Source organism: Scyliorhinus canicula, chromosome 10, assembly GCF_902713615.1.
Source record: "Scyliorhinus canicula chromosome 10, sScyCan1.1, whole genome shotgun sequence".
NCBI lineage: Eukaryota > Metazoa > Chordata > Chondrichthyes > Carcharhiniformes > Scyliorhinidae > Scyliorhinus > Scyliorhinus canicula.
Genome location: NC_052155.1, coordinates 3007224 through 3032020, shown reverse-complemented (window position 1 = coordinate 3032020; position 24797 = coordinate 3007224). Strand labels below are relative to the sequence as shown.

At 53.4% G+C, this 24797-nt stretch overlaps 1 protein-coding gene across 5 annotated transcripts in view; it reads left to right on the top strand.

The window, feature by feature from the left end:
• Positions 1 to 24797, top strand: part of faim2a (Fas apoptotic inhibitory molecule 2a) — a 394729-nt gene that overhangs the window by 284927 nt on the left and 85005 nt on the right. For all 5 annotated transcript variants that reach the window (XM_038808517.1, XM_038808516.1, XM_038808515.1 and 2 more), the window contains exon 2: positions 2790 to 3061. In XM_038808517.1, coding sequence (XP_038664445.1) covers positions 2833 to 3061 — 229 coding nt within the window. In that variant the 5' untranslated portion in view covers positions 2790 to 2832. The remainder of the gene's footprint in view (positions 1 to 2789; positions 3062 to 24797) is intronic.

Sequence of the window (24797 nt, the reverse complement as noted above, 5' to 3'; positions counted from 1 at the left end):
TCACCATGTTTATTTCATCCAATATGTTATACTTCACTCCACTATCTGCTTTGTCCTGCTCTCCAGTGGCAAAACATTCATTAAGAACCATGCCCTTGCACTTCCGGTGGCAACCATGCAGTGAGTGGTCGCACATTTGGTGGCTCCCGCTGATGGTGGACATTTTGGGCCTTTTCCCCAGATAACAGTGGAGCTGAGTGTTAGTAAAAGGTGTAGGAGGGGTGAAAGGAGAGAGTATCCCACCGTTGTATGGGTTCGTGGACCAGAAGTTGTTGAAATAGGAGAGAACAGCGGTCAAATGTTGGTGTGGAACCTGCGACACAGGGGAGATGGCGAAGGGTGAGGGTCTGAGCTTGCCGGCCCAGTGGTTGCAGATCAGTTAGCTTCCTCCACAAGAAGTTTGCGCAGCAGATGAAGGAGAACTTGGAAGACCTGGCCAGGATGGTGGATCCGATAAAGGCGGGATTGACCGGATGGACTTCAGCTTAGAGACCCAGGGCCAGGCGATCCAGAAGGTGGAGGAGGCGGTGGGGGAGCATGAGGAGCAGCTTGCCTCGATAGCTGCGGAGATCGGTTGATGAGAGATCAACAGAGGCTGCAGAACAAGGTAGAAGACTTGGAGAATGGTTGAGCAGGGGAGGGGTAATCAACCTAGGATGCTAGGCGCTGTGGGCAGCGGCTACCAGGCTAGCTGGGCAGGCTAGTTCATGGAAGTACAGTGGGGTGGTGAGCTGGTAGTAAGTATGGGGGTTGGGATTGTTATTTTGTTATGGGGTGGGGGGAAGGGAGGGGGGTAGAAATCTGCTGACAGGGGAGGGACTGTTGAAGGGGGCATGGTGAGAGTCGATGACGCCCGATGGCGGGCCTGAGGGAGTGCGTGATGTGGGCTGGAGGCTGGCCTAGGAAGGATTATGGCATGTGAGAGGGTTGAATGGGCCAGTCCAGAGGGCCCGTGTGTTTTGCATATCTGAAAAGCTTAAAGGCGGACATGGCAATGATGCAGGAGACACACCTGAGGGGGTGGATCAGACTAGGCTGAGGAAGGGGTGGGTCTGGCAGGTATTCCATTTGGGCCAGAGTTCATGAGGCGGGTGTTAGGGAAGATCCCTGATCTAGACTCGCACGGCTGATTATGTGGGGGACGAATTTAATATTGTTATGGATCCAACGCTGGATCGGTTGAGTTCGATGACAGGGAGGGTGTCGGCGGTTGCGAAAGAACTAAAGGGGTTTATGGGACAGATGAGGCAGGGGGTAGATCCGTGGAGGTTTTGGCGGCCAAGAAAGAAAGAGTTCTCATTCTTTTCCCATGTACACAAAGTGCACTCCCACGTTGACTTTTTCATTATGGATAGGACGTTGTTGAGGGAATGGTGGACGTTGAGTACTCGGTGATTGTGGTGTCCCACACTGGGTGGATTTATGGGTGAGCAAGGAGGGGGACCGCACAGGTTAGATGTAGGACTATTAGTGGAGGAGGAGGTGTTTGTGCGGGTGAGGGAGGCCATTCGGAGATGTGTGGAGATAAACGATACGGGGGAGGTTTCGGCAGCTACAGTATGGGAGGCGTTGAAGGCAGTGGTGAGAGGGGAATTTATCTCTATACGGGCACGCAGGGAGAAGGTGGAGCGGGCGGAGATTAGTGAGGGAGATTCTCCAGGTAGATAGGAGGTTCTCGGAGGCTCCGGAGGCGGGGTTGAAGGAGCGGCAGAAGCTGCAGGTGGACTTTGGGTTGCTATGCACAGGGAAGGCAGCAGGGCAGTTGAGAAAAGCGAAAGGGGCGGTCTATGAATATGGGGAGAAAGCTAGCAGGATGCTAGCACACCAGTTAATAAAACGGGAGGTGGCGAGGGAGATTGGGAAAGTGAAGGACAGGGCGGGGAATACGATTCTGGACATGGTGAGGGTGAACAGGGTGTTTAGAGACTTCTACAGCAGGTTAAATGAGTCAGAGCCCCCAACCAGGGTGGAGGGAATGAGGCGGTTTTTGGAAGGACTGGAGTTTCCGAGGGTGGAAGAAGAGCTGGTGGAGAGCCTAGGCGCCCCAATTGGGCTGTTTGAAGTGGTAAAGGGTAGGTGTGGGTGGTTTGAGGGAGGGCCCTCAATCATGTCCACGTGTTTTGGGCATGTCCAAAGCTAAGGGGTTCTGGCTAAGGATATGCCAATGTTACGTCCACGGTATTGAAGGTACCGAGTCCAGAGGTACCGATTTTTGGTGTGTCGGAAGACCCAGGAGTCCTGGGGCGAGAGAAGCTGGTGTGTTGACCTTTGCCTCCCTGGTAGCCTGGAGACGGATCTTATTGGCGTGGAAGGGACTTGGAACCCCCAAAATCCGGGATATGGGTCAGTGAGGTGACCAGATTTCTCAAGCTTGTGAAGATCAAGTTCGCCCTGAGAGGATCGATGCTGGGGTTCGCCCGGAGTTAGCAGCCATTTGTTGACTTATTTGGGGAAAATTAAGCTGTCAGCAGATATAAGAGGGGGACGGTTAAGAGAAAGAGGGAGATGGGAAATAGTTAGTGAGAAAGGGGGGATGGGGAACTGTGTATGTAAGCCACATTGGCTGGGTTTAGTTGCTGGTTGGGTGGGCGTTATCTTCTGTTGTTTCTTTTCCTCTTGAAAATTGTTGTTAAAAAAATTATATGTACCTTAATAAAATATTTTTCAAAAAATAAAGAACCATGCCCTTGCCTTGCATATCTACACAAGATTTTTTAAAGGTGGAGAAAGGCTCGATAGAAATGCAAGATGTACCTGTATAAATTGCTAACTATTCTCTTCTCACCCAGCATCCTGTCCCATTCCTGTCCAAAGGAGCACCACAGTTGAATCATGGCAATTCCTGCAGCACCACCAAGCTACGCTGAGGTGATGGCGAGTAAGGAGCAGATATTCCCAGGTCAACAATCTTACTCCAGACAGCAACCTTACCCAGGACAGCAGCCTTACCCAGGACAGCAGCCTTACCCAGGACAGCAGCCTTACCCAGGACAGCAGCCTTTGTCTCCGCCTACAACTCTGCCTGTACATCCCAGCTGGGCGTTTGTCCAACCCAACCCCAGTAAGTATCTGCCGTTTGAGTCTATCATTTGCAAAGCCTATTCTGTACTAAGGAATACAAAAGCAGGCCATTCAGCCCCTCAAGCCTCAATCTGTATCTTAACTCCATTTATGTGCCTTGGTTCCGTAATTACTCTGCCCCACACCCAACGTAAATCTCAGTCTTAGTTTTGAAATTTTCAGTTGAATCCCAGCCTCAGCAGCTTTTTCAGAGCGAGAATTCCAGATTTCCACTCCCCTTTGGGTGAACAGTGTTGCTGCTACTTCTGTTCCAGTGACGGTGTGAACTGAGCTTCAGTTTGAAAAGAAACCTGGAAATAGCAGGTCAGCCAGCGTGGAGCAAGTTATGGAATAGACTGCCTGAAAGTGCCGTGGAAGCAGATTCAGTAGAACCTTTCAGAGGGAAATGGATAGGTATTTGAAAGAGAAAAGCTTTTAGATATGGGGCAAAAACAGGAGAAGTGTGGGGTTAATTGGATAGTTCTTTCAAAGAGCTGACACAGACACCATGGGACAAATGACTGCTTATATTGTGATGGAAGTAAGAATTGTTATATTTTTTATGTTGCAATAATGTTATTAAAAAAATAGTTTAAAACGCATTTAGCCAATATGTCTGCTAAAGCTGTGATTGAGGGAGCTGTCAGTGAGGTAATCATTGATTGGAATATTGCTTTGGCTTTTGGAGGATCCCTGGGGTGGAGATAATTTGAGGGAGAGTGTTTTAGTCCTGGCTAACCGGGTCATGGGACATCTTGTGGGAGATGACCAAAGAATCCCTTATTCTTAGCGTAGAGATTATGTAATTAGGATAGAGATTATGTATGGGGAGGAGCCAGGCCTGTCTGCAGTTTCAGTTTGACATAGGATTTTAAATTGAACAAAAGTCTCTAGAGTTGCCTCCTGAAAGGTTCTCTCCCAAGGTCTCAGCACAGAGGAAAGCAAGTATACCTGCTTGTTAATTTTAATATATTTATTTGCAGGTGTAGGGAGTATTTCCTTTTATTTAAGCACTATTTTACTGAGAACTGTAAAGCACTTTGTTGCTGAAGTGATTAATTCTGTGTTTAAATTAAAGTTTGTTTTAACATAAAATATATTGATTGGTCAGTGTTATCACTCCTGTGGTTCTGTCATCTCAGTTTTACGTTGTAAATAGTTGGGTTCTCATCCAGCATCCAAATAAAATGAGGAGCTTGTCCAGGGTCCTGATCTGAACAGCGGCATTTCCATACCTCCTACTTTTCAGAAAAGTGGCAGCTTTGGTTTATCTTTACTCCCCATCTGCTCTGTACAGCACTTAATTTCTTAATTTCACGTTTCTAACCAGCTTGCTTCATCTCTTTCCTTTGTGTCTGGGGCTATGGTGACTTTACTTATTGGTGCTGTGGAAATATTGCTGTAAATAAAAGTTACTTTCTGTTTGACTCTCTACAAGTCAAGGGCTGGACTTTGTGGCCCTCACAAATCCGACATACTAACTTTTTGAAATGTGTCTTCCAGGACACCCAGATCCCAATGTACCACAAAGTTCTGCAGTTTCTCTCCATTTTAAGAGTATACTGCCTTTCTGTTCTTGCTGACAAGGTTAACAAATTCATATTTTCCCACATTATATTCCATCTGCTAATTTCTGTCCACTTGTTTAACTTGTCGATAACCCTTTGCAGACTTTCTACCGCCTTGACTTACATTCCTACTATCTTGGTGCCATCAGCAAATTTAGCAACCATGCTTTCGGTCCTTTCATCCAAATCATTGATGTAGATTGTAAATCGTTGAGGCCACAGCACTGAACCCTGTGACAGTTTACCAACCTGAAAAAGATCCATTTATCCCTACTAGCTTCCTAGCATCCTGTTAGATAACCAATCCTTATCCATGCAAATATGTTTTTCATTCTTTGATGAGATGCGGGAATTGCTGGGAGGCCCAGCATTTATTGCCTCTCCCTAATTGCTTACTACACCATTTCAGAGGATAGTTCAGAATAAAACACATTGCTGTCAAATAGGCCAGGTAAGGACGCAGACTTCCCTCCCAAAGAGCAATAGGGAAACAGATGTTACGACAATCAATGATAATTTCATAGTGACCATTTCTGAGATTAGCTTTATATTCCAGATTGTTATTGATGGGATTTAAATTCCACCAGCTGCCATGGTGGGATTTGAGCTTGTGTCCCCGTGCATTTGGCTGGGTCTCTGAATTATCAGTCCAGTAACATTGCTACCACGCCACCCCTATGTCCCCCAATTCACCATGTGCACCTACCTTGTATAATAAACATTTGATGTGGCACTGAATCAAATGCCTTATGGAAATCCAAGTACACCACATCGACAGGTTCCCCTTTTTCAGCTTTGCTTGTTAATTGCTCAAAGAAGTCTAATAAATTAGATGATCATAATTTCCTTTTCAAAAAACAATGTTGACTCTGCCTGATCACATTCAGATTTTTTTAGAAACCTGCTGCAATCATTTTCAAATGACATGTTAGACCGACTAGTCTATAGTTTCCTCCTTTGTGTCTGTCTCCTTTCTTGAATAAAGCTGTTATGGGGACTTCTGGTGGCGGTGTGCAGGGGGAAGACATGTACAAGGTGGTTCCCGCTCGGCTCCATATCCTTCACCTGACGTCTATGTATTTACATTGTGTGTTTATCGTATGTCCTATATTTTTCATGTATGGAACGATCAGCCTGGACTCTACGCAGAACAATACTTTTCACTGTACCTCGGTACATGTGGGGGCGTGGGCCTAGGTAGAGTGCTCTTTCAGAGGGTCGGTGTAGACTCGATTGGCCAAGTGGCTTCCTTCTGCACTGTAGTGATTCTATGACTGAATTTTTCTCTAGGGTGGAGGACAAGTGTGCGCAATACTCTCAGGGGAAAAGGGGGGGGGGTGGTAATCGCACTCGTATGTTCTGGTCTTGTTCCAAGAGGTAAGCTTTTGGCTCTCTTCAACACCCCCATGTAAGAGACACTCAATGTTGATTTGGAGCCATGTCCGCTGGTGGCCACTTTTGGGGTATCAGACACGTCGGTGCTGCAGACGGGGGTGAAGGCAGATATCCTCGCCTTGTGTGCTGCTGGTTCGGGTTCGGGCAGGGATTTGTGGACTGGGACCGGTTGCCATACAAGGCACTGATCGCCAGCGTGCGGATGAATCATAGAATTATAGTATCATAGAATGGACAGTGCAGAAGGAAGCCATTTGGCCCATCGAGCCTCCACCAGCCCTTGGAATGAGCACCCCACTTATCCCTGTAACCCCACCTCACCTTTTTGGACACTAAGGGCAATTTATCATGGCCAATCCACCTAACCTGCACGTCTTTGGACTGTGGGAGGAAACCGGAGGACCCGGAGGAAACCCACGCAGACACTGGGAGAACGTGCAGACTCCGCACAGACAGTGACCCAAGCCGGGAATCGAACCTGGGACCCTGAAGCTGTGAAGCAACTGTGATAACCACTGCACTACTGTGCTGCCCAATTACATGAAGACAGCCGCCGTTTGCCAGGTTAAACCCGTGACCTGCTTATTGTACTCGGCCTCGGTTTGTTTTAAAGTTCTGCATTGGCCTTTTCCAAGCCATTTTGATTCCCTCCACGAAAGCTCACGCGAAACACAAAAATTGCCTTCATGTCGGCGAATTATCACCGAAAATGAGTGTGAAAATAGCATTGTAGTACAAGAAAGCCCAACAACGTCTCTACTTCCTACAGAAGCTAAAGAAATTCGGCATGTCTGCATCGACTCTCACAAAGTTCTACAGATGTGCCATAGAGAGCATCCTATCCGGCTGCATCACAGCCTCGTATGGCAACTGCTCGGTTCAAGATCACAAGCAACTGCAGAGTGTGGTGAACTCAGCCCAGCTCATCACACAAGCTTGCCACCCCCACATTGATTCTGTGTACCCCTCCCGCTGCCTCAGGAAGGCAGACAGCATTATCAGAGACCCCTCCCACCCAGGCATTGCCTTCTTCCAGACCCTTCCATCAGGCAGAAGGTTTAGAAGTCTGAAGACCCGCACATCCAGACATAGGAACAGCTTCTTCCCCACAGCTACAAGACTCCTCAACAACTCCCCCTCGGACTGATCTGTTCCCTGTAAAAATACTATTCACGACGCCCTATGCTGCTGTTGCTCATGTGTTTGCTTTGTTTGGCCCCTTGTTCCGCACTGTAACCAATCACTGTTTACCGATGTACCATTTGTCAATAGTCTCTGTCGATTATTCTTTTGGTCTACTACGTACGTACTGTGTACGTTCCCTCGGCCGCAGAAAAATACTTTTCACTGTACTTTGGTACATGTGACAATAAATCAAATCAAACCGTGCTGCCCTCTGTGCTATTGTGCTGCGCTAAAAATGTCTATAGCCGGGTGAGTTTGGGATATTTGAAATTAAAATGAAATGAAAATCGCTTATTGTCACGAGCAGGCTTCAATGAAGTTACTGTGAAAAGCCCCTAGTCGCCACATTCCGGCGCCTGTCCGGGGAGGCTGGTACGGGAATCGAACCGTGCTGCTGGCCTGCTTGGTCTGCTTTCAAAGCCAGCGATTTAGCCCTGTGCGCTAAACACAGCTGCATCGTGGGACGAGGCAGGGGTGCCCGCACTCCCCATTGCTTTTTTGCCATGGCTATAGAGCCATTGGCAATGGCGCTTAGAGCGCCGAGGGATTGGAAAGTCATTGTGCGGGTGGGGGGGGGGGGGGGGGGGGGGGGTTTGTCGAGCACAGGGATTTGTTGTACACGGACGACCTGTTGTTGTATATTTTGGACCCACTGGGTAGCATTTGGGGCATTATGGAGGACTTTGGCCAATTCTCCACGTACAAATTGAACATGGGAAAAGTGAGGGCATGGGGGCGGCACGGTAGCACAAGTGGATAGCACTGTGGTTTAACAGCGCCAGGGTTCCAGGTTCGATTCCCCGCTGGGTCACTGTCTGTGCGGAGTCTGCACGTTCTCCCGTGTCTGCGTGGGTTTCTTCCGGGTGCTCCGGTTTCCTCCCACGGTCCAAAGACATGCAAGTTAGGTGAATTGGTCATGATAAATTGCCCTTAGTGACCAAAAAAGGTTAGGAGGGGTTATTGGGTTACGGGGATAGGGTGGAAGTGAGGGCTTAAGTGGGTCGGTGCAGACTCGATGGGCCGAATGGCCTCCTTCTGCACTGTATGTTCTATGCGAGATGTTCGTGATTGAGACCAGAGGGCAGGGGGAGGAGGTTGGGAGAGTTGCCGTTTAAGGTAGTGGGGGTGAGTTCCAGATATCTGGGCATTCAGGTGGGGGCCTGCAGTTGCCAAACATAATGAACTACTACTGGGTGGCGAACATCACCTGGTTAGGAAATGGGGAGTGGGGGAGGGGTCAATACTGGGGGCGGATGGAGGTGGGTTCTTGGAGGGGAGCGAGCTAAAGGGCATTGCTAACAGCGCCTCTGCCGTTCTCGCCAGCCAGGTACTCTGAGAACCCAGTGGTATTGCCGTCCTTGAGGGTATGGAGGCAGCATTTGGGACTGGAGAGTGCCTTTTTGTTGGCACCGATCTGTAATAATCATAGGTTTTCCCGGCGTGGGGGGTAATGGTGGCCGGCAGGGATTGATGCTGTGAAGGGGGAGATGGGGAGGGCAAGGTGTTGAGGTCTACAAAGAGCTGATGGATTGGGAGGGGGCCCAGTGTGGGATATAAAGTGCAAGTGGAAGGAGGTGTTGGGTGGGGAGGTGGAGGCCAGGACTTGGGCGGAGGCCCTGCGGAGGATGAATGCATCCTCGTTGTGTGCAAGGCTAAACCTCATTCAGTTTAAAGTAATTGACAGGGCACTAATGATGGTCGCGCGGATGAGTAGGTTTTTTGAGTAGTAGAGGATAGGTATGGGCGGTGCGCGGGGAGGCCCACAGATCATGTCCATGCGTTTTGGGCATGTCCAAAGCTAATGAGGTTCTGGCAGGGGATTGCGGAGGTAATGTCCGGGGTGCAGGGGATGAGGGTGGCCCCGAGACCAGGGGTAGCAATATTCAGGAGTCCAGGGGGAGTGGCCAAAGTCGTGGCCTTTGCCTCCCTGATCCCGGAGACGGATCTTGCTGGGGTGGAGGGATTCGGAGCCACCGAAAGCGGGGCTGTGGGTGAGTGACCTGGCAGAATTCCTAAGGCTGGAGAAGGTCAAGTTCATCCTGAGGGGTCAGTTGATGGGTTCACTCGGAGGTGGAAGCCATTTATTGATTTCTTTAAGGAGGATTGAGGAATAAGCAAAGGGTGAGGGGTTAAAATGGGGAGGGCAGGTTGGGAGGAGGGGGGAGTGGGTGTTGGTTATTTATAAGGTTGTACAATTTTGTTTCTGCTTCGGTTTGTTTTCTATGAAAACATCTATTTCTTCCCAGACACTGTAACTATTGCTGGAGTCTGTAAACTACTCCCACAATGGGCAGCACAGTAGCCTTGTGGATAGCACAATTGCTTCACAGCTCCAGGGTCCCAGGTTCGATTCCGGCTTGGGTCACTGTGCGGAGTCTGCACATCCTCCCCGTGTGTGCGTGGGTTTCCTCCGGGTGCTCCGGTTTCCTCCCACAGTCCAAAGATGTGCAGGTTAGGTGGATTGGCCATGATAAATTGCCCTTAGTGTCCAAAATTGCCTTTAGTGTTGGGTGGGGTTACTGGGTTATGGGGATAAGGTGGAGGTGTTGACCTTGGGTAGGGTGCTCTTTCCAAGAGCCGGTGCAGACTCGATGGGCCAAATGGCCTCCTTCTGCACTGCAAATTCTATGATAAAGTGGCCTCCTAACTTTACTATTTCTACCCAAACACATTCTGCAGCCTGCTCTTTCAAGCTAAGGCCATTACTGTACTAATGACATTCTAAATTATCAGAACCATCCCACCAACTTTTCCTAGCTTCCTGTCATTTTGAAATGTCATCGACTCTTCAATGTCCAGGCCTCGGCCACTTTGCCATTACAGAGATAAGGGGTGGGTTTTTCTGGCCGTTCATGGTGGTGGGATCTTACTGCCCTGCCAATGGTGGTGCACCCTTGCCATGGGTTTCGCAGCGGCGAGGGGTGCATTCAACAGGAAACCCCTCTGACAGCAGCTGGACCACAAGATCCTGCCACCAGACCCTGGCGAGTTGCCCTCCGCCGTCACAGAACACGCTGCAGAGGGGGAAGAAAATCCTGTTCAAGGTTGCAATCAGGTAACAGGCTTATTTCTATCTGTGCTAACAATTCATCTATTTTGTTACGAATGCTGCATTCACTCAGATACAGAGCATTTAACTCTGTCTTTTTACCATTTTTGCAATCTCTAGCCTTATCTGCTGATAGACTCGTAAGTTTGTACTCTTTCCCTTCCTGCCACACTCTGGTTATCGAAATACCCTTTTCCATTAACTTGTTTCCTTTTGATTTACCACATCTCTTCTCCCAACACGGTTCAACTGAAGATTATCCCAATGGTGCAGCCCCCACTTTCCCAAGTACTGGTGCCGGTGCACCAGGAATCAACACATTTTGGTAGCAGCAGGCTTGATTCTCCGATTTCAAGACTTAAGTGCTGATGCCGGCGTGGGAACAGTGGCGTTTTACGCCAAACAAAATGGCGCAAAAGCTGCACCACAGCGTAAAGCCCCAGCATTACCTGCGGATACGACCAGAGAATGGCCGGATCCGTGGCCGCGCATGCACACGGTGGTGGCCTGCAGCAGCCGCGCCGTGCAACATGGCGCTGGCCGCACACGGACTGCCCCCCCTATGACCAGGCTTTCCACGCCCGAACCACCCCCAACCAATGCCGAAACCCCCCCCACTGCCCACGGAACGGCTCCCACCTGACTGGCAGCACTGGACTCAGTCCGCAGCCGCCATGTCGAGTTCCTGAAAATAAATAGGACACGCGCCTCACGCCGTGGGGAACTCGGCCCATCCAGGGCGGAGCATCGTGGGAGAGCCTCAGGTGGTGCCCTAAGGCCTTCCCAACGGCATTCGGCGTACTCTGCGAGTATGCAGTTTTCGAGGGGGGTAATCCCCATTTTGGTACTGTGATGAACAGTATTAATAACTGCTGTAAATGGTACCTGACCTTTAATACCTTGCCCCTTTAAGATGCTTGGAACCCTGGGAGACTCCGCCTCTGGCTACGCCCCCAGGAAACGGTATACAGGATAAGGCTCCATGTGGTGAGCACACTTCTCTCGGATGCTGTTCAGTTCTCTGTAGATTAAAGCCTTTTGATTACCGACCTCGCTCTCGCGTCGTAATTGAGAGAGTCTCAATTTAATCTACAGACACATCAGGATGGACAGCGCTCTAAACCCGGAGAAACTCAACCTGGACGCCAGGTCGCCGGAAGCCCCGGAAATTTAAAAATATTGCCTCCGGTGTTTCAAGGACTATCTGGACTCCTCAACGACTGATGTCGGCAGCACTCGCAAGCTGCGTTTACTACATGGCCGGGTGGGCCACCGACTCTCCGCCTTGATCGAGAACGCTACGACTTATGAGGCGGCGATCGAAATATTGAAGAAACGCTTCATAAAACCTACTAACGAGGTACACGCCAGACATTTGCTCTCAACCTGCAGCCAGCGTTCCGGGGAAACGCTGGACGAGTTTGTGGAAAGACTCACTGCGCTCGCGAGGAACTGCAACCACAAAGCAGTGACGGCAGAAGACCACAGGAACTTGCATATTCGCGACGCCCTTGTGTCCGGTATCAGGTCCTCGGCAGCGGCTCCTAGAAGACGGGGCAAAGGATCTCCAGGGCACGGTAACGCTCGCCTCTTCTCTCGAAACGGCCCACCGTAACCTCCGTACGTCCTCCGTGGACCTTGCGAACCCCTCTCGATCCCCTCCAGACTCGACCACGCTACAGGCCTGTGCCGCGCGGCGATCCGGTCACTCCGGGGGTTCCCCATGCTATTTCTGTGGGCAAGGCCAGCACCCACGTCAGCATTACCCGGCGCGCTCCGCGATCTGCAACGACTATGGGAAGAAAGGGCCCTTCGCTAAAGTCTGCCTGGCTGGGCCCAAAGGCCACAAACGAAACCCTCACCAGGCCCAGAAATCAAGATCCCGGTCTCACAGACCCCGCAATGCTGCCGCGCTGTGGCCGGGCACGCTCACTTCCGACGCGTCATCGACCTCGTGCGAGTCATGGGAGCGGCCATCTTTGAAACCCGACACGTTCGACTGGCGGCGGCGGCCATCTTGTGACTTCGGGCGGCCATTTTGTGTGTTCGACTCTGACGGCCCGCAACTAGGAACTCGATCAATCACGGCCAAAGCACCTGTGCGATCTCGATGATGCGGGTTCAAGTCAATGGCCACGACACTCCCTGCCTATTCGACTTGGGGAGCACGGAGAGCTTTATCCATCCAGACATGGTAAGGCGCCGTTCCCTGCGCACCCACCCCGACTCCCAAACTATCGCCCTCGCCTCTGGGTCCCATTCGGTACAAATCGCGGGGTATTGTGTCGCTGACCTCGCAATTCAAGGTGCTGAATACACCCGATTTAAACTCTTCATCCTCCCTCGCCTCTGCGCCCCCCTGCTGCTCGGTCTGGACTTTCAGTGCAGCCACCGGAGCCTGACACTGAAGTTCGGCGGACCCCTGTCCCCACTCACGGTCTGCAGCCTGGCGACACTCAAAGTTGCGCCACCCTCCCTCTTCGCGAACCTCACTCCCGACTGTAAGCCCATCGCCACCAGGTGTCGCCGGTACTGTACCCAAGACATGACCTTCATCAAGTCAGAGGTTCAGCGGCTACTAAAAGAGGGGATCATAGAGGCCAGCAACAGCCCTTGGAGGGCTCAAGTATTGGTAGCCCGCTCCGGGGAAAAGCAGAGAATGGTCGTGGATTATAGCCTGACCATAAACCGCTTTACGCAACTCGATGCGTATCCACTTCCCCGCATTGTAGAAATGGTGACCCAAATCGCCCAGTATCGGGTATTCTCCACGGTCGACCTTAAATTGGCCTATCATCAACTCCCTATCCGCCCACAGGACCGCCCCTACACGGCTTTCGAAGCAGCCAGTCGGCTGTTTCACTTCCTCAGGATCCCTTTTGGTGTCACAAACGGAGTCTCCGTTTTCCAGAGGGCAATGGATCATATGATGGACCAGTACGGCTTACGGGCCACCTTCTCGTACTTGGACAACGTCACCATCTGCGTCCATGATCAGCAGGACCACGACGCAAACCTGAGGAGGTTCCTCCAGACTGCCCGGGCCCTCAACCTAACGTACAACAACGTTTCACACAACCCGGTTAGCCATCCTCGGCTACGTCGTGGACAGTGGGGTCCTAGACCCAGACCCCAACCACATGCGTCCCCTTAAGGAACTTAAGGAATTATGCTTGTGAAGAGTCCCCCAGTCCTTGGCCACCTGCACCCCCAGGTACCTAAAACTCTCCCCTGCCCTCCTAAGCGGGAGCCTACCAATTCCTTCCTCCCGGTCCCCAGGGTGCACCACAAACACTTCACTCTTGCCTAGCTTTAGTTTATAACCTGAAAAAGTCCCAAACTCAGCTAGCAGCTCCATCACCCCCGGCATCCCTCCTACCGGGTCCGCCACATACAGTAGCAGGTCATCGGCATACAACGACACCCTATGTTCCTCCCCACCTCGCACCAAACCCCTCCACCTCCCTGAATCCCTCAACGCCATCGCCAACGGCTCGATTGCCAATGCAAACAACAAGGGGTACAGGGGGCAACCCTGCCTGGTCCCTCGGTAAAGCCGGAAGTACTCCGACCTCCTCCCATTTGTGTCCACACACACCATCGGGGCCTCATATAGCAGCCTCACCCATCTAATAAACCCTTCACCAAATCCAAACCTCCCCAACACCTCCCAGAGGTACCCCCACTCCACTCTATCGAAGGCCTTCTCCGCATCCAGCGCCACCACTATCTCAGCCTCCCCCTCAATCGCCGGCATCATGATGACATTCAACAACCTCTGCACATTCGTGTTCAGCTGCCTTCCCTTCACAAAACCTGTTCTGGTCCTCGTGTCCCCTGGCACACAGTCCTCTATCCTGGTGGCCAGGATTTTTGCCAGCACCTTGGCATCCACATTGAGGAGAGATATGGGCCTGTATGAACCACACTGCTGGGACTTCTTGTCCTTCTTTAAGATTAACAAAATCAGCGCCCGCGACATCTTTGGGGGCAAAGTCCCCCTCCCCACGCCACATTAAGTGTCCGCACCAACTAGGTCCACAAACTTTTTATAAAGCTCCACCGGGAACCCATCCGGCCCCGGCGCCTTCCCTAACTGCATCTGCCCGATCCCCTTAACTAGCTCCTCCAGCTCAATCGACGCCCCCAACCCCTCCTCCTGCACCTTCGGGAAAGATAGCCCGTCGAGAAACCTCTCCATTCCCCTCCTCTCCACCGTTGGCTCCGACCAGTACAGTTCCCCGTAAAAGTCCTTGAAGACCTCATTCACCTCTACCCCCTTCCGCACCACATTCCCACTCGTCTCTCACTCCAGCAATTTCCCTAACCGCATCCCGCTTGCGGAGCTGATGAGCCAGCATCTTACTCGCCTTTTCACCATGTTCATACACTGCCCCTTGTGCCTTCCTCCATTGTGCCTCCGCCTTTCTAGTGGTCAGCAAATTAAATTTAGCCTGTAGGCTGCGCCTCTCCCCCAACAGTCCCTCCTCTGGTGCCTCCGCGTACCTCCTATCTACCTCCAGCATCTTCCCCACCAGTCTATCCCTCTCACTCCTCTCGCTCCTCTCCCTGTGTGCCCGGATGGATATCAGCTCCCCACGAATCACTGCCTTCAGGGCTTCCCAGACCATCCCCACCTGGACCTCCCCCATATCATTCACCTTGAGGTACCCCTCAATACTTGCCCGGACCCTCCTACACACCTCCTCCTCCGCCAACAACCCCACATCCAACCGCCACAACGGGCGCTGGTCCCGCACCTCCCCCTTCTCCAACTCCATCCAATGCGGAGCGTGGTCGGAGATTGTAATGGCCGAATATTCGGCCTCCTCCACTCTCGGAATCAGTCCCCTACTCACCACGAAGAAGTCTATCCGAGAATAAACCCTATGTACGTGGGAGAAGAAAGAGTACTCCCGTGCCCTCGGCCTCACAAACCTCCATGGGTCCACCCCTCCCATCTGGTCCATAAACCCTCTCAGTAGCTTGGCCGCCGCCGGCCTCCTACCCGTCCTAGAACTGGACCGATCCAGTGAAGGATCCAACACCGCATTGAAGTCCCCCCCCCCCCCCCCCCCATAATCAGACCTCCCGCCTCTCGATCCGGGACCCGTCCCAGCATACGCCTCATGAAGCCCGCATCGTCCCAATTTGGGGCATACACACTAGCAAGTACCAACTTCTCTCCCTGTAGCCTGCCCCTAACCATAACATACCTACCCCCCTTATCCGCCACCACCTCAGATGCCTCAAACGACACATTTTTCCCCACCAGAATCGCCACTCCCCGGTTCTTCACATCCAACCCAGAGTGGAAAACCTGCCCCACCCACCTCTTCCTCAGACGGACCTGGTCCGCCACCATCAGGTGGGTCTCCTGAAGCATTGCCACATCTGCCTTTAGCCCCCTCAGATGAGCATGTACCCTCGACCGCTTCACCGGCCCATTCAATCCTCTCGCATTCCAGGTGACCAAACGGATCAGAGGGCGTCCCGCCCCCCTCCCCCGTCGACTAGCCATAGCCCGTCGACTGCCCGCCCCAGGCCAGCACCCCCCGCCCGACCCAGTCCCCACAGCGACAACACCTCACCTCTGTCCCCCCGGCCCACACCAGCTCTTTCCTGACCCTGCCAGCAGCAACCCGGTACTCCCCTTTCCCCCCCGTCCCTCCCCCCCCACAGGCTAGGAACCCTCCTAGCCGCGAACCGTCCTCCATTGTACTTCTGTGGGTCACCTAACTTCTGCTGACCCCGCAAACTCCCGCCAAAAACCCGACCCCTCCCAAAGTGGGATCATCCCCCATCCTGTCCCTCCTCCAGGCACCGCTTCAGCGCGGGGAAGAACCAGTTAAGGCCCCCCCCGTCATCGTCTCCACCCAGCCCCGCAACGCGGGAAACCAGAGGAAAGCCCGCGCTTTCGCACTGCTCCACCACACCCTTCTGACGCAGCTCCCAAATACCAGCCCCACTCCATACCCCCAACCTGACATAGAATACAACAAACCCCCCCCAACCCTCCCCGCAAGATACAAAACTCAAACAATGCCCCCAACAAAAAACAAAACAACACCCCAATAAATAACCATATCAAAATTACAAAAGTACAGAAAAAGAGAACACAGCAACAGCAGAAACCAGCATTACAACCGACCCCGCAACCCCCAACCCCTAGTTCGAGTCCAGTTTCTCCGTCCGCACGAAGGCCCATGCCTCCTCCGGGGAATCAAAATAATAATGCCGGGCCAAATAAGTTACCCACAGGCGCGCAGGCTGCAACATTCCAAACTTTATCTTCTTCTTGTAGAGCACCTCTTTCGTCCGATTAAACCCGGACCGCCGCTTAGCCACCTCCGCACTCCAATCCTGGTAGATCCGTACTACCCCATTCTCCCAATTGCTGCTCTTAACCTTCTTGGCCTAGCGCAGCACACACTCCCGATCACTGAACCGGTCAGCAACGGCCCTAGGGTTACTGGCGCCCCGGGCAAGCTGAACTTCAGCGCCCTTCGGGGGCCGGGGGGGGGCGGGGCCGAGGCGGGGGGGGGGGGGGGGGGGCGGGGGGCCGAGGCGGGGGGGGGGGGGCGGGGCGGGGGGGGCCGAGGCGGGGGGGGCCGAGGCGGGGGGGGGGGGGCCGAGGCGGGGGGCGGGGCCGAGGCGGGGCCGCGGTGGGCGGGGCGGGGGGGGGGGGGCCGAGGCGGGGGGGGGGGCGGATGGAAGGGCGGCCGGGGGGGGGGGAGGGAAACGGACGGACGGAGGGGGGGGGATGGACGGAGGGGGGGGGGGGGGGACGGACGGAGGGGGGGGGGACGGACGGACGGAGGGGGGGGGACGGACGGACGGAGGGGGGGGGACGGGCGGACGGGGGGGGGGGGCGGACGGGCGGAGGGGGGGGGGGACGGACGGCACGGACGGACGGAGGGGGGGGGACGGACGGACGGAGGGGGGGGACGGACGGACGGAGGGGGGGGACGGACGGACGAGGGGGGGGGACGGACGGACGGACGGAGGGGGGGGGACGGACGGACGGACGGGGGGGGGACGGACGGACGGACGGAGGGGGGGGGACGGACGGACGGAGGGGGCGGGACGGACGGACGGAGGGGGGGGTCGGACGGACGGAGGGGGGGGGTCGGACGGACGGGGGGGGGTGCGCGGACGGACGGGGGGGGGGGGGCGCGGACGGACGGGGGGGGGGTGCGCGGACGGAGGGGGTGGGCGGACGGAGGGGGGGGGGCGGACGGAAGGGGGGGGCGGGGGGAGCCGCCCTGGGGAGGGCGGCCACCGCGCATGCGCTGGTTGGCACCGGCCCAACTGCGCATGCGCGGGACCCGAGTCTCTGGCGCCCCCTAACACATGGCGCCCCCTAACACATGGCGCCCCCTAACACATGGCGCCCCCTAACACATGGCGCCCCCTAACACATGGCGCCCCCTAACACATGGCGCCCCCTAACACATGGCGCCCCCCTAACACATGGCGCCCCCTAACACATGGCGCCCCCTAACACATGGCGCCCCCTAACACATGGCGCCCCCTAACACATGGCGCCCCCTAACACATGGCGCCCCCTAACACATGGCGCCCCCTAACACATGGCGCCCCCTAACACATGGCGCCCCCTAACACATGGCGCCCCCTAACACATGGCGCCCCCTAACACATGGCGCCCCCTAACACATGGCGCCCCCTAACACATGGCGCCCCCTAACACATGGCGCCCCCTAACACATGGCGCCCCCTAACACATGGCGCCCCGGGCGACTGCCCGAGTTGCCGGTACCTTGGGCCGGCCCTGGAACCGGTGGAACCTCACCAGCACCGCACGCAGGGGTTCGTTCTCCTTAGGCCTCCTGGCCAGTACTCTGTGGGCTCCCTCCAGCTCCAGGGGCAGATGGAAAGATCCTGCCCCCACTAGCGAGTTAAGCATCGTGGCCATGTAGGTTGTCAGATCCGACCCCTCCAACCCCTCCGCAAGGCCCAAGATCCTCAGATTTTTCCGCCTCATGCGGTGATCAAGCTCCTCGAAGCGGTTTTGCCACTTCTTGTGGAGTGCCTCGTGTCCCTCCACCTTACTCCCGAGGATCCCGGCCTCCTCCTCTCATTCAGTGGCCTGCGTCTGCAACTCCTTCATGGCAGCACCCTGGGTCGTCTGAATCTCCGAGAGCTTTTTATTTGTTTCCTGCAGAGAGCTCAGCACCTCAGCCTTAAAATCTGCAAAACAGCGCAGGAGAGCAGCTTGCTGCTCCAGGGCCCACAGCTTCCACTCCTCTGGTGCTCCGCCGGCCGCCATCTTGGAATCCTTCCCCCGTTTTTTCTGGGGAGCTGCTGCCGTTTTTTTCCCCCTTTCCACTCCGAGTTCGAGTCATGAAATGCGGAGAAAGTCGATCAGCACACCTTCTCCCACCGGGAGACGTCGAAAAAATTCCGTTTTGGGCTCTAAAAAGAGCCGAAAAGTCCGTTTGAATCAGGAGCTTCCAAATGTGCGGCTTCCTACGTCATCGCCGCAACCGGAAGTCCGCTTGCAGCTCAGTTAATAATCCAGAGATCATTTTTTTCAGTTAGGCCTCCAGAGGTTCATGCTCCCAATGCAGAAGGACTTCCCTAGTCCTATCACTAGTGCCAACATGGACCACAACAACTGGGACCTCTGTATCTGACATAGTTCCTCTTGAGCCCTGCATTGATGTCCCAAACCTTGTCATTAAGCAGGCTACACAGGCGCCTGGATACTTGCTCTCGGCTGCAGAGAACAGTCTTTATATCCCTCAGTATACTGACCTCTGCTACCACTAAACTGTACCACCGTGCCATGGTGAATTTGTTCATTGGCCCTGCTAAAAAAATTTCAAATCTGTGAGAAACTTACAGGGCCTAAAGCCTCTCATCTTCTACTTTGCTGAATCTATACCAGCCTCACTCCCGGTCAAAGACTCCTGCCCCAAGCCATTGACCAAATCAGAAGATCCAATCTTAGGGGGTGTGACTGCCTTCTGATACAATGTACTGGGGTGAATATACCCCTGCTCTGATGCATTGTAGTGTCTGCTGCTGTGCCTCTAGCTCGATGTGAATGAACCGAAGATCCTCCAACTGCCAACATGCTCCAACAGATTCAAAAACAGCTTCTTCCCTGCTGTTCCTAGACTTCTAAACGACCCTCTTATAGACTGATCTGATCTCTTCACACATCTTCTCTACCGTACTCATGCTTCACCTGGTGCCTGTATTGTGTATTTTCCGTATTTTCTTTTCATGTATGGAATGATTTGTCTGAACTGGACGCATAACAATACTTTTCATTGTACCTCGTTACACATGACAACAGACAAATCCAATCCAATGATTTACTGCAAACGTGTTTACCCGCGACCACACTGGTGTCCATCAGCTGCAACAGATCACCTCCCTGTCATCTAAATGGTGTTTTAATAAATAATTATTTTCTTAATTCGTTTCTCCTCTTATGACATAATGATAGGTTATTGCAACCCCGTGTTATACAGTGACAGACCCGTCTTCACCAGTACTGTACCCCAGTGTTATACAGTGACAGACCCGTCCCCACCAGTACTGTACCCCCGTGTTATACAGTGACAGACCCGTCCCCACCAGTACTGTACCCCCGTGTTATACAGTGACAGACCCGTCTTCACCAGTACTGTACCCCAGTGTTATACAGTGACAGACCCATCTCTACCAGTACTGTACCCCAGTGTTATACAGTGACAGACCCATCTCTACCAATACTGTACCCCAGTGTTATACTGTGACAGACCCGTCTCTACCAGTACTGTACCCCCGTGTTATACAGTGACAGACCCGTCTCTACCAGTACTGTACCCCCGTGTTATACAGTGACAGACCCGTCTTCACCAGTACTGTACCCCCGTGTTATACAGTGACAGACCCGTCCCCACCAGTACTGTACCCCAGTGTTATACAGTGACAGACCCATCTCCACCAGTACTGTACCCCCGTGTTATACAGTGACAGACCCGTCCCCACCAGTACTGTACCCCCGTGTTATACAGTGACAGACCCGTCCCCACCTGTACTGTACCCCAGTGTTATACAGTGACAGACCCGTCCCCACCTGTACTGTACCCCAGTGTTATACAGTGACAGACCCGTCCCCACCTGTACTGTATCCCAGTGTTATACAGTGACAGACCCGTCTTCACCAGTACTGTACCCCCGTGTTATACAGTGACAGACCCGTCCCCACCAGTACTGTACCCCCGTGTTATACAGTGACAGACCCGTCCCCACCAGCACTGTACCCCCGTGTTATACAGTGACAGACTCGTCCCCACCAGCACTGTACCCCCGTGTTATACAGTAACAGACTCGTCCCCACCAGTACTGTACCCCCGTGTTATACAGTAACAGACTCTTCCCCACCAGTACTGTACCCCCGTGTTATACAGTGAGAGACCCGTCCCCATCAGTACTGTACCCCAGTGAGAGACCCGTCCCCACCAGTACTGTACCCCAGTGTTATACAGTGACGGACCCGTCCCCACCCAGTACTGTACCCCTGTGTTATACAGTGACAGACCTGTCCCCACCAGTACTGTACCCCAGTGTTATACAGTGACAGACCCATCCCCACCAGTACTGTACCCAGTGTTATACAGTGACAGACCCATCCCCACCAGTACTGTACCCCAGTGTTATACAGTGACAGATCCATCCCCACCAGTACTGTACCCCATTGTTATACAGTGACAGACCCGTCCCCACCAGTACTGTACCCCAGTGTTACACAGTGACAGACCCGTCCCCACCACTACTGTACCCCAGTGTTATACAGTGACAGATCCATCCCCACCAGTACTGTACCCCATTTTTATACAGTGACAGACCCGTCCCCACCAGTACTGTACCCCAGTGTTATACAGTGACAGACCCGTCCCCACCAGTACTGTACCCCAGTGTTATACAGTGACAGACCTGTCCCCACCAGTACTGTACCCCAGTGTTATACAGTGACAGACCCATCCCCACCAGTACAGTACCCAGTGTTATACAGTGACAGACCCATCCCCACCAGTACTGTACCCCAGTGTTATACAGTGACAGATCCATCCCCACCAGTACTGTACCCCATTGTTATACAGTGACAGACCCGTCCCCACCAGTACTGTACCCCAGTGTTACACAGTGACAGACCCGTCCCCACCACTACTGTACCCCAGTGTTATACAGTGACAGATCCATCCCCACCAGTACTGTACCCCATTTTTATACAGTGACAGACCCGTCCCCACCAGTACTGTACCTCAGTGTTATACAGTGACAGACCCGTCCCCACCAGTACTGTACCCCAGTGTTATACAGTGACAGACCCATCCCCACCATGGTGAGTTTGTTCATTGGCCCTGCTGAAATAGGGCAGCACGGTAGCATTGTGGCAGCACGGTAGCATTGAGGCAGCACGGTAGCATTGTGGATAGCATAATTGCTTCACAGCTTCAGGGTCCCAGGTTCGATTCCCGGCTTGGGTCACTGTCTGTGCGGAGTCTGCACATCCTCCCCGTGTGTGCGTGGGTTTCCTCCGGGTGCTCCGGTTTCCTCCCACAGTCCAAAGATGTGCAGGTTAGGTGGATTGGCCATGATAAATTGCCCTTAGTGTCCAAAATTGCCCTTAGTGTTGGGTGGGGTTACTGGGTTATGGGATAGAGTGGAGGTGTTGGCCTTGGGTAGGGTGCTCTTTCCAAGAGCCGGTGCAGACTCGATGGGCCGAATGGCCTCCTTCTGCACTGTAAATCCTATGAAACACCAGTACTGTATCCCAGTGTTATACAGTGACAGACCCGTCCCCACCAGGACTGTACCCCAGTGTTATACAGCGACAGACCCGTCCCCACCAGTACTGTACCCCCGTGTTATAGAGTAACAGACCCTTCCCCACCAGTACTGCACCCCCGTGTTATAGAGTAACAGACCCTTCCCCACCAGTACTGCACCCCAGTGGTATACAGTGACAGACCCATCCCCACCAGTACTGTACCCCAGTGTTATACAGTGACAGACCCGTCCCCACCAGGACTGTATCCTGTGTTATACAGTAACAGACCCATCCCCACCAGTACTGTACCCCAGTGGTATACAGTGACAGACCAGTCTCCAAGAGTACTGTACCCCAGTGTTATACAGTGACTGACCCGTCCCCACCAGTACTGTATCCCAGTGGTCTACAGTGACAGACCCATCCCCACCAGTACTGTACCCCAGTGTTATACAGTGACAGACCCGTCCCCAGCAGGACTGTATCCTGTGTTATACAGTAACAGACCCATCCCCACCAGTACTGTACCCCAGTGGTATACAGTGACAGACCAGTCTCCAAGAGTACTGTACCCCAGTGTTATACAGTGACTGACCCGTCCCCACCACTACTGTATCCCAGTGTTATACAGTGACAGACTGATCCCCACCAGTACTGTACCCCAGTGTTATATAGTGACAGACCCATCCCCACCAGTACTGTACCCCAGTGGTATACAGTGACTGACCCGTCCCCACCAGTACTGTACCCCAGTGTTATACAGTGACTGACCCGTCCCCACCAGTACTGTACCCCAGTGTTATACAGTGACAGACCCGTCCCCACCAGTACTGTACCCCAGTGTTATACAGTGACCGACCCGTCCCCACCAGCACTGTACCGCAGTGTTATACAGTGACAGACCCATCCCCACCAGTACTGTACCCCAGTGTTATACAGTGACAGACCCATCCCCACCAGTACTGTACCCCAGTGTTATACAGTGACTGACCCGTCCCCACCAGTACTGTACCCCAGTGTTATACAGTGACAGACCCGTCCCACCAGTACTGTACCCCAGTGTTATACAGTTACAGACCCATCCCCACCAGTACTGTACCCCAGTGTTATACAGTGACAGACCTGTCCCCACCAGTACTGTACCCCAGTGTTATACAGTGACAGACCCATCCCCACCAGTACTGTACCCTAGTGTTATACAGTGACAGACCCATCCCCACTAGTACTGTACCCCAGTGTTATAAAGTGATAGACCCTTCCCCACCAGTACTGCACCCCAGTGGTATACAGTGACAGACCCATCCCCACCAGTACTGTACCCTAGTGTTATACAGTGACAGACCCATCCCCACCAGTACTGTACCCCAGTGTTATACAGTGATAGACCCTTCCCCACCAGTACTGCACCCCAGTGGTATACAGTGACAGACCAGTCTCCACCAGTACTGTATCCCAGTGGTATACAGTGACAGACCCATCCCCACCAGTACTGTACCCCAGTGTTATACAGTGACAGACCCGTCCCCACCAGGACTGTATCCTGTGTTATACAGTAACAGACCCATCCCCACCAGTACTGTACCCCAGTGGTATACAGTGACAGACCAGTCTCCAAGAGTACTGTACCCCAGTGTTATACAGTGACTGACCCGTCCCCACCAGTACTGCACCCCAGTGTTAAACTGTGACAGACCGATCCCCACCAGTACTGTACCCCAGTGTTATACAGTGACAGACCCATTCCCACCAGTACTGTACCCCAGTGTTATACAGTGACAGACCCATCCCCACCAGTACTGTACCCCAGTTTTAAACTGTGACAGACCCGTCCCCATCAGTACTGTACCCCAGTGTTATACAGTGACTTACCCGTCCCCACCAGTACTGTACCCCAGTGTTATACAGTGACTTACCCATCCCCACCAGTACTGTATCCCCAGTGTTATACAGTGACAGACCCGTCCCCACCAGTACTGTACCCCAGTGTTATACAGTGACTGACCCGTCCCCACCAGTACTGTACCCCAGTGTGAGACAGTGACAGACCCGTCCCCACCAGTACTGTACCCCAGTGTTATACAGTGACAGACCCTTCCCCACCAGTACTGTACCCCAGTGTTAGACAGTGACTTACCCCTCCCCACCAGTACAGTACCCCAGTGTTATACAGTGACAGACCCGTCCCCACCAGTACTGTACCCCAGTGTTAAACTGTGACAGACCGATCCCCACCAGTACTGTACCCCAGTGTTATATAGTGACAGACCCGTCCCCACCAGTACTGTACCCCAGTGGTATACAGTGACTGACCCGTCCCCACCAGTACTGTACCCCAGTGTTATACAGTGACTGACCCGTCCCCACCAGTACTGTACCCCAGTGTTATACAGTGACAGACCCGTCCCCACCAGTACTGTACCCCAGTGTTATACAGTTACAGACCCATCCCCACCAGTACTGTACCCCAGTGTTATACAGTGACAGACCCGTCTTCACCAGTACTGTACCCCAGTGTTATACAGTGACAGACCCATCCCCACCAGTACTGTACCCCAGTGTTATACAGTGACAGACCCATCCCCACCAGTACTGTACCCCAGTGTTATACAGTGGCAGACCCGTCCCCACCAGTACTGTACCGCAGTGTTATACAGTGACAGACCCGTCCCCACCAGTACTGTACCCCAGTGTTATACAGTGACAGACCCGTCCCCACCAGTACTGTACCCCAGTGTTATACAGTGACAGA